Source organism: Camelina sativa, chromosome 16 (genome assembly GCF_000633955.1).
Source record: "Camelina sativa cultivar DH55 chromosome 16, Cs, whole genome shotgun sequence".
Lineage (NCBI taxonomy): Eukaryota > Viridiplantae > Streptophyta > Magnoliopsida > Brassicales > Brassicaceae > Camelina > Camelina sativa.
The window spans coordinates 22,874,337-22,887,576 of NC_025700.1; the positions used below are offsets into that span (position 1 = coordinate 22,874,337).

A 13,240-nucleotide genomic window follows, 5' to 3' on the forward strand; every position below is an offset into this window, starting at 1 on the left:
CTCTTGGTCGACATTAAAAAATACTAGAAATCATGTATTATGAGCTATGGAACTTGATCGAAAATGTCAGTAAAGAAGACGTGGATGGATACAGGGTCAATTTACCTTACAATGTTGGTGAAGAATCCAATCCTCACCTAGCTCAACCTCCATCATTTTCACAACCTCTTGCACCTGCAATTACAAAAGATACCCCCTTTAGATCCTCTAAATATGAAGAACCAGTAACACTAACAACGCAAGTGAAAACGTGGAAAAAAACGAACCTTGTTTCTTGGTGTGCAGGGGAATCATTTTCAGATACCATAACAATGCGGCTCTTGTTGAATGAAGGCTTTGTGAAGGCTTTCTCGTTCAGCCAACCCTGAGACCAATTAAAAAGCCCAGCACTTTGAATCAAATACCCTCTCTACAATAGTCAATGAAAACATAAGTCTTTCAACAGTACAGTGAAACCCTTGATGGTTCTTCTCATCTGATTCATCACCAGGAGCATACTTAACTCCACAAACATCGCAATGTCTGAGAAGGAAATCGGATTGCCCCAACTCTATGTAAAATTGTTATTTTTTTCCCTTCTTTCACTAACCCTTCTTTCAATCAAAACGCAACACGTGTGCTAAGAAATTGTTTCCAAAACATCTTAGCTAAAGATATACTATTTCTTAGCATAATTCACATTTCTGATTTAATTTAATACACCTTTAATCTAACATATTTGGTAACATCCTACCAATGGAGATGACCTCATGGCGCTTGAGAAAACAGATCCTGATGTTGATAGTTAAAATAAGTTAAGGAATACGTCGGTGACAATTATTAATTAACAGAGCTATCAATTACTAGCAACTTTAAAAGCCTTGGTACTTTTTTATACTTCATAGAAAAGATGCTAAATCAGTAGCAACTTTAAAAGCCTTGGTACTTTTTTTTATTAATAAGTTAAGGAATAAGGCTTATGATATTCAGAAAACCGTAGACCGACGTACTTCAATACTTCTACGGTTTGATCAATGATATTTAGAAAACAAAAATATACACCATGAAGAGAAGACGCTGAGTAAACGAAAAGGATGAGAAAATATCACAACCTCTGAAACCGTGTACGTCATGATGATTTCCAAGAAGCAAAGTAAACGTGACATACTGGCCCTGTTCGGGAGAGAATTGCTACGACTGCTCCACAGTGCGGAGATGTGGATTACGGAAGATCATATGCGTGGAAACAAGAATGGTCAAAGATTACATTGTCCATAACTTCTCGACTAAATTATGTCGCTGGTGTCACTCGTAAAGGTGAGAATGAGATTGTGATAATGCCCAAAACCAAATGGATTCATCCTTATTCTGATGAAATGTTATGGACAGACTATTATGATCTTTAAAAAAACAAGACTAGAACAGTTAAAATCGAAAGGAACTTCAAGGGGGTAATAAGATATCAATACGAACACCAAGTTCGTATCTTTTGTGAGCCAGATCACATGGAGAATACTATGGCCTTGACGTCGTCGAGAGCACCTTTTCCAAAGAAGAAACTAGCAAATACACTGAAACTATTATTTTGTGCCGCTTCGGGTTGTTAGCCGAACAAGGCTTATATACATATGTATTTGTTAAATTCGTTCTATTAGTTTAGATATATATATTTTGTTTCATAAACGTTCCATAAATGTTTTTTGATGACTGTTTTACAATATGGTAGAATAAGATGATTAATTAAGCAAACGAAATTTCCAACAACCATAAACCAATCATAAGGATTAGAGCATATTGATGTTTGATGAACGAGACGGTAAACTAGTTTATTGCGCATCATTATTTTTTTCATGTATATGAGATATATATACTAAAGTGATTTCTCATTGTTGTTTTTTTGTTGATTCAATGATTTTCTTTTAGTTGAGATTTCAATGTCTAAAATCTAGTGTGCGGCCATAAGAAAGAGCTGCTTTGTAAATTCTTTTGTTCTTTCTTTATGCATTTATGGCTTGTAATATCTTTTAACATCAAAAAGTCGCAAACCTACTAGGTTTTGATTCAAAACGTGACTACATGTGTTAACTTTTCTATAACAGCGGTTTCATATGTATCGAAGCTGATAGATACCGAAATCACCCTCTGATTTAGGTGAAGAAACATCCTCTCAAGCTATCTTTTTTTTTTTTCGCTAAACTATAAATATCATATAAATGAACAATCAGGTTTTACAATACATATAAAACCTAACCTTTTTGAATCCTTGGCAAAAAAGATAAAAACAAGAATACAAAAAACAAACTGGGCTAAGATATTGATAGTTTAATGCAGCCACAACTCCATTAATTTTCTAAATTTTCTCATCCGTTATCTTGCAGTAATGATGTTTTTAACATCTCGGTCGATGAGCTTGAAGATTGCTTGAGCGGGGCGTGACACTTGATTGTTCAGGACGTTGTTCCTTTGCTTCCAGAGATGATAGAGAATGACTTGGACCACTACCTTCCTAAGAGTCGACGGCGCAATGCGAGAGCGTGATTTGATCCAAGAGAGGAGCTCTGGCCAGGAGCTGAACAAACGATGATGGGGATCCAGTCTGGACAGAGCTTGTCTCCAAATCTTTGAAGCAAAACAACAGGAAAGGAAAAGATGATCTCTAGTCTCCTCTTGGCTTGAGCAGATGCAGCAAACGGTGGGAATGTCAAGACCCCAGGAAACCAGTCGCTCTCTTGTCGGCAACCTGTCAGAAACCAGTCGCTCTTAAGCTATCTTAGCATTATATATGTCTTTGATGGGTGATCATGAATTCATGATGACTATGGCCATGTTCGTTTCATAATCTCAACGGCATTTGCGATTACAACTACAATTTTAAAATCACGAGATGTTGTTTGTTTAGCAATCATGCGACTAATTGCAATTTAAAAAATCGCGTCAATGATTTTTTTCTGTGATAAAAAAAATTTAGTTGCACTCGCAGGGATTGATCGCAGAGCGTTTCGTCGCAGGACCCTGCATGGGGTATGCCAGTGCCAAACGAACATCACCTATGTTAAACCATTTGGCATCTTCTCACTTTCTTCAACATCTTGGGAAGGCGGAAGACATAACACTAGAAATTTATGTCGTTGCTATAACGAGTTGATAAGTTATGGTGGGCACCAAAAGATAGTTGTTTACATGGGTCTAATGGCAAGATCTGTCCCTTATATTTCCAAGCCTCAAATCGTTCATTTTCAAAATAGGACCAGCTTTGTTTCGTTAAGAAGCCTGGATTCTTCATTTTGTTACGAGATCCCATGTTTAATATTCAAAATTATATAATTGGCTTTGAATGTTTTTACTCTTTTTCACTTTACATCTTTTGGAATATTAATTTCCTGATACGAAAAATTGGTAGATATATTCTATATCATAACTGTTAATTAACTGAGGCATATGATTGCAATTTGTGACTCAATTATTTACCTTAAGTTGGTGCATTATAGTTAAAACTAGGGTAATTAACTAGCTCAATGACTTACAAATACAGTATATACAAATAACTAAAAATGCTCAGGGCACGCCCGCATCAATGATGCTGGCTCTCCACTTCTCAAATGACATGGTTCATTGACAAAGGCCGTTCGAACTTCAAAACATGACCTTCTCTTTACAGTACACCGTACCGGTTCACACAAGTTCAAAGCTCACCACGCCAGTGGTTTGAAGTTCAAGCATCTCAACCACAATAGCTATTTCCAACTTTCCTATGTTGGGGACTGCTCAAATCACATAAACATCTTTACTAATTACAGTTCTCTCGTTTTTTTTTCCTTCTAAATCTTCATCTTATGCTCTTTTCGTTTTATCTCACAATGGCCAAGCTGATGCTTTGGCAAAAGGGGCTCTTCCTCTTCTTTGTACGCAATCTTAATTAATGAATATCACTCTTTTGACCAAAAAAAAAAAGTACTTCTATCTTGTAATCCCACCTGTGGATCTAGAATGCTTTGTTGTTTGTAATGCAATTTCTATAGTGCAGTGGACCATATAACATTTTCTCCAATATTAGACAAAAAGGTACCAAAATCATTTTAGACTAATACAAAATCATCATATAAAATATACAAATACATGGACTTAACTTCTACAGAATTCTATAATTATCCGATGGCTGGAAAAATAAATATGAGGTTCGAATTTCATCTAATCATCTCGATCGCTTTCAAATAGACACCCATGCATTACCACAATAATTAACTCAATAACCATCCAAATTGAATCCCACATCGCTCTCATTGTACATTATCTCATAAAAATCTCACTTTTCATATCCCTTTATTTTTGTCTAATCACTATTTTTTTATTGATTTAATACAAGAGTCTACGAACTAGACAAAAAAAAAGAGAATCCAACTTTTTTTTCGGTACCAAGTCATCACATCTATCATTTTCTTTTGATCTTTCTACAAAAAAAAAATGGCATATTATTGCATATCCCGACCACCGTGGGTTGGCTCACTCATCTGCGGCGAGGTTTTGGAAAACTCTGGTTTGCGATGTAAGCCGCCCGGCTCGTGGGGAAGCCCGAAGCAAATGAGATACAGTCACGTGTCTTCTTTGACGAAGCAGCAACGACGAAACTGGACCAACGTTAACGGTGGGGAAACAAAGAGCCAAACCAATTTTGGAGATTCCGGTGGGGTTGTCACCGTCGAGGAAGCGGAGCTAGTGGCGGTCCTCAGGGAGGCTCATCCGTACGTAAATCTACATAGAGACAGCATATTTGTCGTTATGTTATCGGCTGAACTACTTGACTCCGGTTCGACCCTTGACGGCATTCTCAAGGTTCATTACTATTTACTCTTTCTTTTCTTATTTTTTCACACTACTACAAGATTCCAAAACCACAAAACGCCCGTGACCAAATAAATGAACTAACTGAAAGAATTGGTAATTTCATAAATAGATAATAATATACTTATATACATAGATAAAATACCCTGTCCATTTCGATCTATAGGTTTGGTAAAAAAACGCGGCGAAACGCTGAGGTTTCTGTTTTTTACATTCAATCTTACGTAATATCTAACTAAAAAGTAATCCTACAAACAATTAAAAAGAATAATGAAAAGATACACTCGAAGAAATGATGAAAATAATAAGTCAAAAACAAACAAGTTTTCGAAAAAAAAGTTTATAAAATGGAAGAGATATAGTAAATATCACATAAAAGGCAAAAATTATATGTTTGATCAATAATTCAAGTGATATTATTAAAAAAAAAATCAACAATTCAAGTGAAGAAAAAACCAAAAACTTATAATGTGCATGCTACAGTTACTACTATTGTCTTTGTTGAAAAATCTTTCTTTTTTATATAACCAGACAAAAGATACATAAATTATAATAACACGTTTGCAATGCATTTCACAAACTTTACGTAACCAACCAATCAGGAAATGGTAATAATTCAAATCAGCATCTAATTGCATTTCTTGTCTTCTTACTGAACTCTCACTATCCCCCCTGACAGAGACAGATGCAACTACCGGTTCAGAAGTATAAAAACAAACCGGTTTTAACCATTTTCAATCCGTTCAATAACCGAGATTAATGCACCTGTCCACGTTTTTGATGATTCCTTCCCAAAACTTTTTCTTCTTCTTCTTCTTCTTTCCTCCACCGATCAATCCACCATTGTTTCCAAATTTATTCTGATTCTGTAAAAATTTCATATTTAAAAATGACGGAGCGAGGAGCTATGGTGGTATCATCTTCTACCTCTTACCTTCCTTTCCGATGTCCTCAACAAACAAGAAAGGATTTTGCTTTCTTCGCCCCGAGTAAGAAGAAGCTAAACACTAATCGTCAATTGGTAAAGCTTCCGTTTTGTCCGGAAGTAACGGCGGCGAAATGCAATATGTTTGATTACGCGGAAACTGGTGAGAGTTTCGTCGGTGATAAGCAGTTCGTGCGGTGGTTTCGTGAAGCTTGGCCTTATCTATGGGCTCATCGTGGCTGTACCTTTGTTGTTACTATCTCCGGAGATGTCTTAGACGGCCCTTATTGTGATCTCGTTTTAAAGGCACCCACTTGTTTCTTGTATCTCTTTTTCAAGTGTTTTTGGTTTTATGCACGCAAGGTGTTTGATTGTTTGTCTTGCTTATAAACTTCGTCTTGTGAAGCTAGTTTATGATTAATTTACTTCAGATTTCACTTTTTTTTTTTGTGTGCAGAGGAGTCTAAAGTGAAATCATTTTGACTGACATATGTGCAGGACATAGCATTTCTTCATCACTTGGGCATAAGGTTTGTTCTAGTTCCTGGAACTCAAGTGCAAATTGACCAGCTTCTAGCTGAGAGAGGTTAGATGTTTAGTCTTGACACTTATCTTCAGCTTCTAGCTAGGTTTGTTTAGATTTATAAGATGTTAGTGATTTAGAAAAATTGATCGCCCGTGCCAAGTACTGGTATGTCATCAGTTAGTGATGGCGAATTTGCGGCCTTATTGTGATAAATATGAATCTTTGAGCTTGTTCAGAAGGAGCCTAAGGTGTATGAGTTGCAGGACGCGAGCCAACATATGTGGGTCGTTACAGAGTTACAGACTCAGCATCTCTGCAGGCTGCCAAGGAAGCTGCGGGAGCAATATCTGTAATGATTGAGGCCAAACTATCTCCTGGACCTTCCATTTACAATATACGCCGACATGGTGATAGTAGTCGTTTGCATGAAACGGGTGTTAGGGTCGACACTGGTAACTTCTTTGCAGCAAAGGTGAGTTTTCAACTTTCTTAAGATGTTAGTTTCAATGTTGATTCTTTGTCATTTTGGATCTGATTAATTTGGCATGGCAGAGAAGAGGTGTTGTTGATGGTGTTGATTTTGGAGCTACTGGTTTAGTGAAGAAGATAGATGTTGATCGGATTCGTGAGAGGCTTGATAGTGGTTCTGTAGTTTTACTGAGGAACTTGGGCCATTCCAGTTCCGGAGAAGTCTTAAACTGCAAGTATGCTCTCTTTATTAGTAAAATTTTTACATCTTAAAACCTAGAAGATATTAGTTATCTTACTCTGATATGGGGACATTACTTCTACACTGCAGTACCTATGAGGTTGCTACAGCTTGTGCTTTAGCTATAGGAGCAGATAAGCTTATTTGTATAATGGACGGTCCAGTTCTGGATGAGAATGGACATCTTGTTCGCTTCTTGACTCTCCAGGAAGCAGATACGTTAGTCAGAAAACGGGCACAACAAAGCGAGATAGCTGCCAAATACGTGAAGGCTGTTGGGGATGGAGGGATAAGTAGTTTTCCTGAACCTCTTGGTTACAATGGAATGGCCACAACTCCCAACAATTATAATGGGAGACCATTTTGGGAAAAACACACTCCAACCTTTCAGAATGGTGTTGGATTTGACAACGGAAACGGGTTGTGGTCTGGGGAGCGAGGTTTTGCTATTGGCGGTGAGGAGAGACTTAGCCGCTTAAACGGATATCTCTCTGAACTGGCTGCAGCAGCGTTCGTCTGCAGAGTGAGTCCTTGAGCTAACCCTTGTGCTCATTTTGTTTACTTCAAAGTTTCCTGACCTATTGATGTGTTGAAGGGTGGTGTCAAAAGAGTTCACTTATTGGATGGTACTATAAGCGGAGTGCTATTGTTGGAGCTTTTCAAAAGAGATGGAATGGGGACTATGGTGGCAAGGTATACACAACCGTTTTCAATAGCAAACGATTCAAAGTTTTAAATCTTTCTCACAAAAGCTTATTGGCCCTTAATGTCACAGTGATGTATACGAAGGAACCCAAGAAGCGAGAGTGGAAGATCTTACTGGAATTAGGAAAATAATCAAACCTCTGGAAGAATCAGGGGCTTTAATTCGCAGAACTGATGAAGAGGTTTCCCTTTTAGCCCATAGCCTTAGCCTTAGGTTCGAAGTCTATTGTTTTGTTGTTAGGATTAAAGGTATAGTAGTTTTTTTTTTTTGTGTTCAGCTACTGCGAGCTATGGATTCATTTGTGGTTGTGGAAAGGGAAGGACAGATTATTGCTTGTGCGGCTTTGTTCCCTTTCTTTAAAGAAAAGTGTGGAGAAGTTGCAGCTATTGCGGTTTCATCAGATTGTCGTGGACAAGGACAGGGAGATAAATTGCTCGGTATAATCATAAAACTTTTCGAGTATTATTGTGTTTACAATCTACAGTTAAAAGAAAAATCAGTTTCTTAGACTATCAAAATTTTTGCAGATTACATTGAGAAAAAAGCGTCAGCTCTCGGACTTGAGATGCTTTTTCTGCTAACAACGAGAACAGCTGACTGGTTTGTGAGACGCGGGTTTCAGGAGTGTTCAATCGAGATGATACCAGAGGCAAGACGAGAAAGAATTAATCTTTCAAGGAAATCGAAGTATTACATGAAGAAGTTATTGCCAGACAGGAGTGGGATCTCTGTTGTTCGTACATTTCAGTTTGGCCCTTGAGAGTGTCTGAGAAGAATGTAATTGACACAGAAAAATTTCGCTGAATGTCTAAGATTCTGTCGAGTTTTCAATGAATCAACAATATTTCCAGAATCAGCGAACCGGGTCATAAGACTGCACCCTTGCTGGTGTGTATCGCATGGGCAAATGTAAAATTGAGCGGTCAAAACCAGTTTGCAAATGTTATGGATGTAAAAAATGTATACTCGACTGATCCTAGTTGTAGCAATATTATTATTCACTAGGATAGTATCTGCGCTACGCCGTGGGTTTTTCTTGTTTTGTTTTTATGAAAATCATTATTGACATAGATGTGGACAATGTTCATTAGTAATATTTTTATTTTTAGGTTTTTGTTATTATTTGTTATTAGTTTTTTTTATTTTAATGAAATTGTAGACTAAAATCAATTTTTTTTCTTGTATCACAATGCATTGGAGCACCATTATTATTTTTATGTTTTGTTCTAAGTTTATATACGCCCTACGCCGCGAGATTATTTTAGAATTCTTTTATTTAATACAAAAATATAACTTGATTTTTTAAAAAATCATAATTTAATATAAGTTGTTTGATATCAAATATCAAAATTATTAATTTTGAGTGCAAATTCTTATCTGTTTTTCCTTATTATTTATATTTGTCATAATATTTCTTATTATTTTAATCAAATAATCTTAAATAAAATAGATAAACAACATTGTTATTATGTTTGTAAAACCAGAGAAAACAATTGCTCGAGAATGTAATTTCAATAGTCGGTTCATCATTTCTGAGAATTTGATAGCGACCCAAGTTGCTAACATAAACAATATGAGATGACATTTTAATTCACTACATGAGATCTGAGACCAATTCATAACTTTTATCATTTTTATTTTTTCATCTACACAATGGTTTTTCTCAATCTCAAGAACATCTCTTTTGATAGGTAGAGGGTCATTCTGAGTCTCATTCTCTTTTGCCATAATTGTGTTTTTTATCTTCACTATTCCTTGTTCGCTATAGAGCTTATTAACTTGGCAGATTCATTAGATTTAGCAGTAGAATACAAAATTTCAAGTATCTGAGTACACAGTAGATTTGGCCACATAACCAATAATATGTAAACATTCAAATAATCACCACAACATTATCACATAAAGCAACCGGTTTTTATGAACTAAATAACCTGAAAGTACTTTGCACATCAAAAGAATAATAAACTGAAAATGCTTTTCTTGAAAAGTTTGAAATCATTGCCAAGAAGCTGCCTAGACATAAAATTAATAAGAGATGGAGGGACCAAGTCCAGTTTTATATCGACTTCCACTATAAATCTACAATGAAATTGGAAGCAGATACGCGGAAGCGGAAGCAGATACGCGGAAGCGGAAGCGTAGAATCAATTTAAAAAAAAAAAAATAGGAAGCGAGTACGTATTGGAAGCGTATATATATATAATAATTTTCAAATAATTTTTTGATATATATCAAATCTAATAATTTTTTAAAGTTCTTTATAAAATCCTATTTCATAAAACAATAAATATTCTCAAATGTTGTTGTTTGGCAAAGTTAATAAATATATTCTCACCAAAAATAATAATGAATATACATAGAGAAAAGGAATAAAAAAATTATCTATACATATATATTGATTATTGCCTTTAAATATAGATTTAAAACATATTGAAAAAAAAAAGATACGTGTGAATTGACTACCCTAGTTGCTTCTTCTTTCTTTTTCTTCGTCCAGCCCGCCGCACACATCTGCTTTTATACTATATATTTTTTTTTAATTCAAACTCTAGATTTCTTATATTTATGGAATCAATTGAATGAAACTACATATGAGTACAGATTTAAGCCATTCAACAAGTGCTTTGGGCATATATCTTTGAAATAACAATATAAACTTGCCGTAGTGGAATTTCCAACCTTTACATATATATTTTTGATCATAATTTTTAATATCTCTGTCTATGTTAAATAAAGTTTGACTTTTAAATCCAACAAAATTAACATGAAGCTTGTTGCGTCATTTTCATTGTTCTATATGAATGATTATAAGCCCAAAGCCCAACAAAATGAAAAAAAATGTTTTAAGAGGAAAATGACATAAAATAAAATAAATTTATTATAGGTTGAAATATGATGAGTTATATTATTTGAAATGTTTTCATTGGTTGTTGATTTTAATGATGTGTCAAGCTGAGAAGAATTTGAAATGCTGAGTTGTCATATCCTGTTAAAAAACATCCAAATTTTATTGTATTGATTTATAATTCATCATTCATCAAAAACGAATTTTTCTCAATATAATATTTTAGAATTTTATTACTAAATATTGACTTTAAGTGATTGTGGTTTAAGAGAAGATGTTTGGGTGTCGATGTAATAATAGTCTAATAGATGTAATCGAGGTGAGCATCGGACGTCGTTTTATCAAACAATCCTTAGCCCTTAGGTTTACACTTCTTCTAACAAATCAAATAAAATTTATTAAGTTCTAAAGTATTTCCTTCAAACGTTCACTATCTTCCATGAGTATTTTGAATATTTTAAGTATATAAAATTCTGATAAAGGGATTTGAATGTTTCTTTATATAATGCAGTAGGAATATCAAGAGTAAAGACTGAGCAGCCGCCATGTAATGAGGGTCGAGTCGCATACGTGTCACCTGATTTTTGTATTGATAGTATATGCACACGAGACTGCACCCTTGATGGTGTTTATAGCAGCGGCAAAATGTGGAATTGAGCGGTCAAAACCAGTTTGCAAATGTTATGGATGCAAATAGGTGTAGATTCCGCTGTTCCTAGTTGCAAGTTGCAACTATATTATTCATTGTTATAATTCATTAATATAAAAATGTAACGTCCCAAAAATTCAAAATTAATAAAAAAAACTAGAACTGAGCAAAAAAGTCGGATCCAAAGAACCAACGATATTTAACTTTAATATAATATAATTATCCAAAATTAAATTATAAATCCAAATATATCAATTAGTTATATATTTAAGTAACCAAAATATCCAATTTTTTTTTTAATATTTGTCAAAGTTTAGCCAAAATTATTCAAAGTTTATTTTTTTGTTATCAGTTGTTTCAGGTATAGAATTCTCGAATTTGTCTTCCGAACCGACTCGAATCCGACAAGAACCGAACTGAATGTTGTACAATTACCAATATCTAATTCATAAATCCGGAAACCCCCGAATCCGATTGGATCCTACTCAAACTCGGACCCATTACTCATAAGCCCTATGGAACCTTGCCTCTCTTTGTTAGTGAGTTTTCACGTGGGAATCACTTGTCAACAAAAAGATGACACTAACACAAAAGAATAAGCTCTAATATTATGGTCAAGGACGTATAATAGAAATAACACAATGTCATATAATATTATTTCACGCTGATTTAAGTCTTTATTAGAACATTAATTCATAAAGAAGGAAACTATATCACAACATAACATATGAAATACTGATTGTATATACTTAAGGATTGGATTTAAGTGCTTGCTGTTTAGAAGGAAATGTTTGGGTGTAGATGTAATCGAGGTGGGCATCCGACGTCGTTTTCATCAAACAATCCTCAGTTTCACACTTCTTCTCCATCTCCTACAACCAAATAAAATAAAGTTAATTACTTAGTTCTAATTTATGTCCTTCAAAGGTTCGTTATGTTCCATGTAGGAGCATTTTAGGTGTATTGATAAAGAAGTTGGGTATAATTAAAGACTGACGTTAGCTGCATGCGGTTTAGGAGAAGATGGTTGGGTATAGATGTAATCGAGGTGAGCATCCGAGGTTGATTTCATCAAACACTTCTCCGTTTCACATTTCTTCTCCATCTCCTTCATAAAATTAAAATAAATTTTATAAATCAACCATATGGTAAAAAGAATATAATGCATTAAATTGTCCTCCTAAATATAAACATTCAACAAAAATATTTTGGGTTTTCCCAAGAGAACGAGTAGTTACAATAGATTTGTTCCGGAGAGTCGAGTCGGGACGAGCCACTGAAGCTATAACCATGAAGCTAAGTAAAAGTGCTGCAACAACGAGAATGTTAATCTTTGACATGGTTTCTTCTTCTTTAATCCTTTTCTTTCTCTCTCTCTCTCTTTTTTTTTTTGTTTGGCTTGGTTTGTGATATTATATATATATATATATATATGTGTGTGTGTGTTTCAAAGAAAGAGTCATATTTNCTTTTTCTCTCTCTCTCTTTTTTTTTTTGTTTGGCTTGGTTTGTGATATTATATATATATATATATATATGTGTGTGTGTGTTTCAAAGAAAGAGTCATATTTTATAAGGCTAAATTTTGTAAGATACTTATAATATTTTTCCTTTTATTGCAAAAAAACTATCCAACTCTTTAATTTTAATGGATATGTATTAATAACTTTTTCTATTGCAAAAATGGCATGTTTTATCCAAAAGGAGAAATAAGTTATTTGTATATCAATGCATTTTTGGTAAAACATTTAAATCTTCTTAATGCATTAGATTTCTAACTTTTTGTTACATAGTCAATTTTACCACCACTCTCGTTCGGTACGCTCATCCAGTCATCATACTACTAGAAATGAATCCTCTAGTTAACTTCCATGAGATAACAACAACTAATCTCTTTACCAAAAGGACACATAAAAGTTAACAAAAAGGCAATCTGAAAGTATTCATGTGGGTGAGATTTTCTTTTTTCCAGTCAGGATTTTAAGTAATCATTATGCTAATGTTAGGATAGGAATAAATTCAATCATTATATTTTGATAGTATCTCATTATTTAGAAAAGGT

General features: G+C 34.5%; 3 protein-coding genes across 3 annotated transcripts; 2 read left to right on the top strand and 1 right to left on the bottom strand.

Moving 5' to 3' along the window:
• Positions 4,309-6,284, top strand: LOC104751931. The gene is made up of 2 exons (XM_010473989.2): positions 4,309-4,809; positions 6,201-6,284. Exons 1-2 carry the CDS (start codon positions 4,441-4,443, stop codon positions 6,213-6,215), a joined length of 384 nt encoding a protein of 127 aa, XP_010472291.1. The 5' UTR covers positions 4,309-4,440; the 3' UTR covers positions 6,216-6,284.
• Positions 5,591-8,780, top strand: LOC104751930 (probable amino-acid acetyltransferase NAGS1, chloroplastic). Its single transcript, XM_010473987.2, has 9 exons — positions 5,591-6,049; positions 6,242-6,329; positions 6,533-6,741; positions 6,822-6,973; positions 7,069-7,501; positions 7,574-7,671; positions 7,754-7,865; positions 7,962-8,121; positions 8,212-8,780. Exons 1-9 carry the CDS (start codon positions 5,708-5,710, stop codon positions 8,442-8,444), a joined length of 1,827 nt encoding a protein of 608 aa, XP_010472289.1. The 5' UTR covers positions 5,591-5,707; the 3' UTR covers positions 8,445-8,780.
• On the bottom strand, positions 11,823-12,574 carry LOC104751933 (phytosulfokines). Its single transcript, XM_010473990.2, has 3 exons — positions 12,417-12,574; positions 12,176-12,286; positions 11,823-12,050 (listed from the first exon to the last, which is right to left on the bottom strand). Exons 1-3 carry the CDS (start codon positions 12,516-12,518, stop codon positions 11,928-11,930), a joined length of 336 nt encoding a protein of 111 aa, XP_010472292.1. The 5' UTR covers positions 12,519-12,574; the 3' UTR covers positions 11,823-11,927.

Bases quoted from the DNA above. Each gene is read 5' to 3' on its own strand.
- LOC104751933 (XM_010473990.2), bottom strand. From the start codon at position 12,518: ATGTCAAAGATTAACATTCTCGTTGTTGCAGCACTTTTACTTAGCTTC. The intron at 12,287-12,416 runs GTAACTACTCGT...AATTTTATGAAG, and splicing joins CTCTCCGGAACAAATCTATT to GAGATGGAGAAGAAATGTGA. The intron at 12,051-12,175 runs GTCAGTCTTTAA...ATTTGGTTGTAG, and splicing joins CTAAACCGCATGCAGCTAAC to GAGATGGAGAAGAAGTGTGA.
- LOC104751931 (XM_010473989.2), top strand. From the start codon at position 4,441: ATGGCATATTATTGCATATCCCGACCACCGTGGGTTGGCTCACTCATC.
- LOC104751930 (XM_010473987.2), top strand. From the start codon at position 5,708: ATGACGGAGCGAGGAGCTATGGTGGTATCATCTTCTACCTCTTACCTT. The intron at 6,330-6,532 runs GTTAGATGTTTA...TATGAGTTGCAG, and splicing joins CCAGCTTCTAGCTGAGAGAG to GACGCGAGCCAACATATGTG. The intron at 7,866-7,961 runs GTTTCCCTTTTA...TTTTGTGTTCAG, and splicing joins TTCGCAGAACTGATGAAGAG to CTACTGCGAGCTATGGATTC.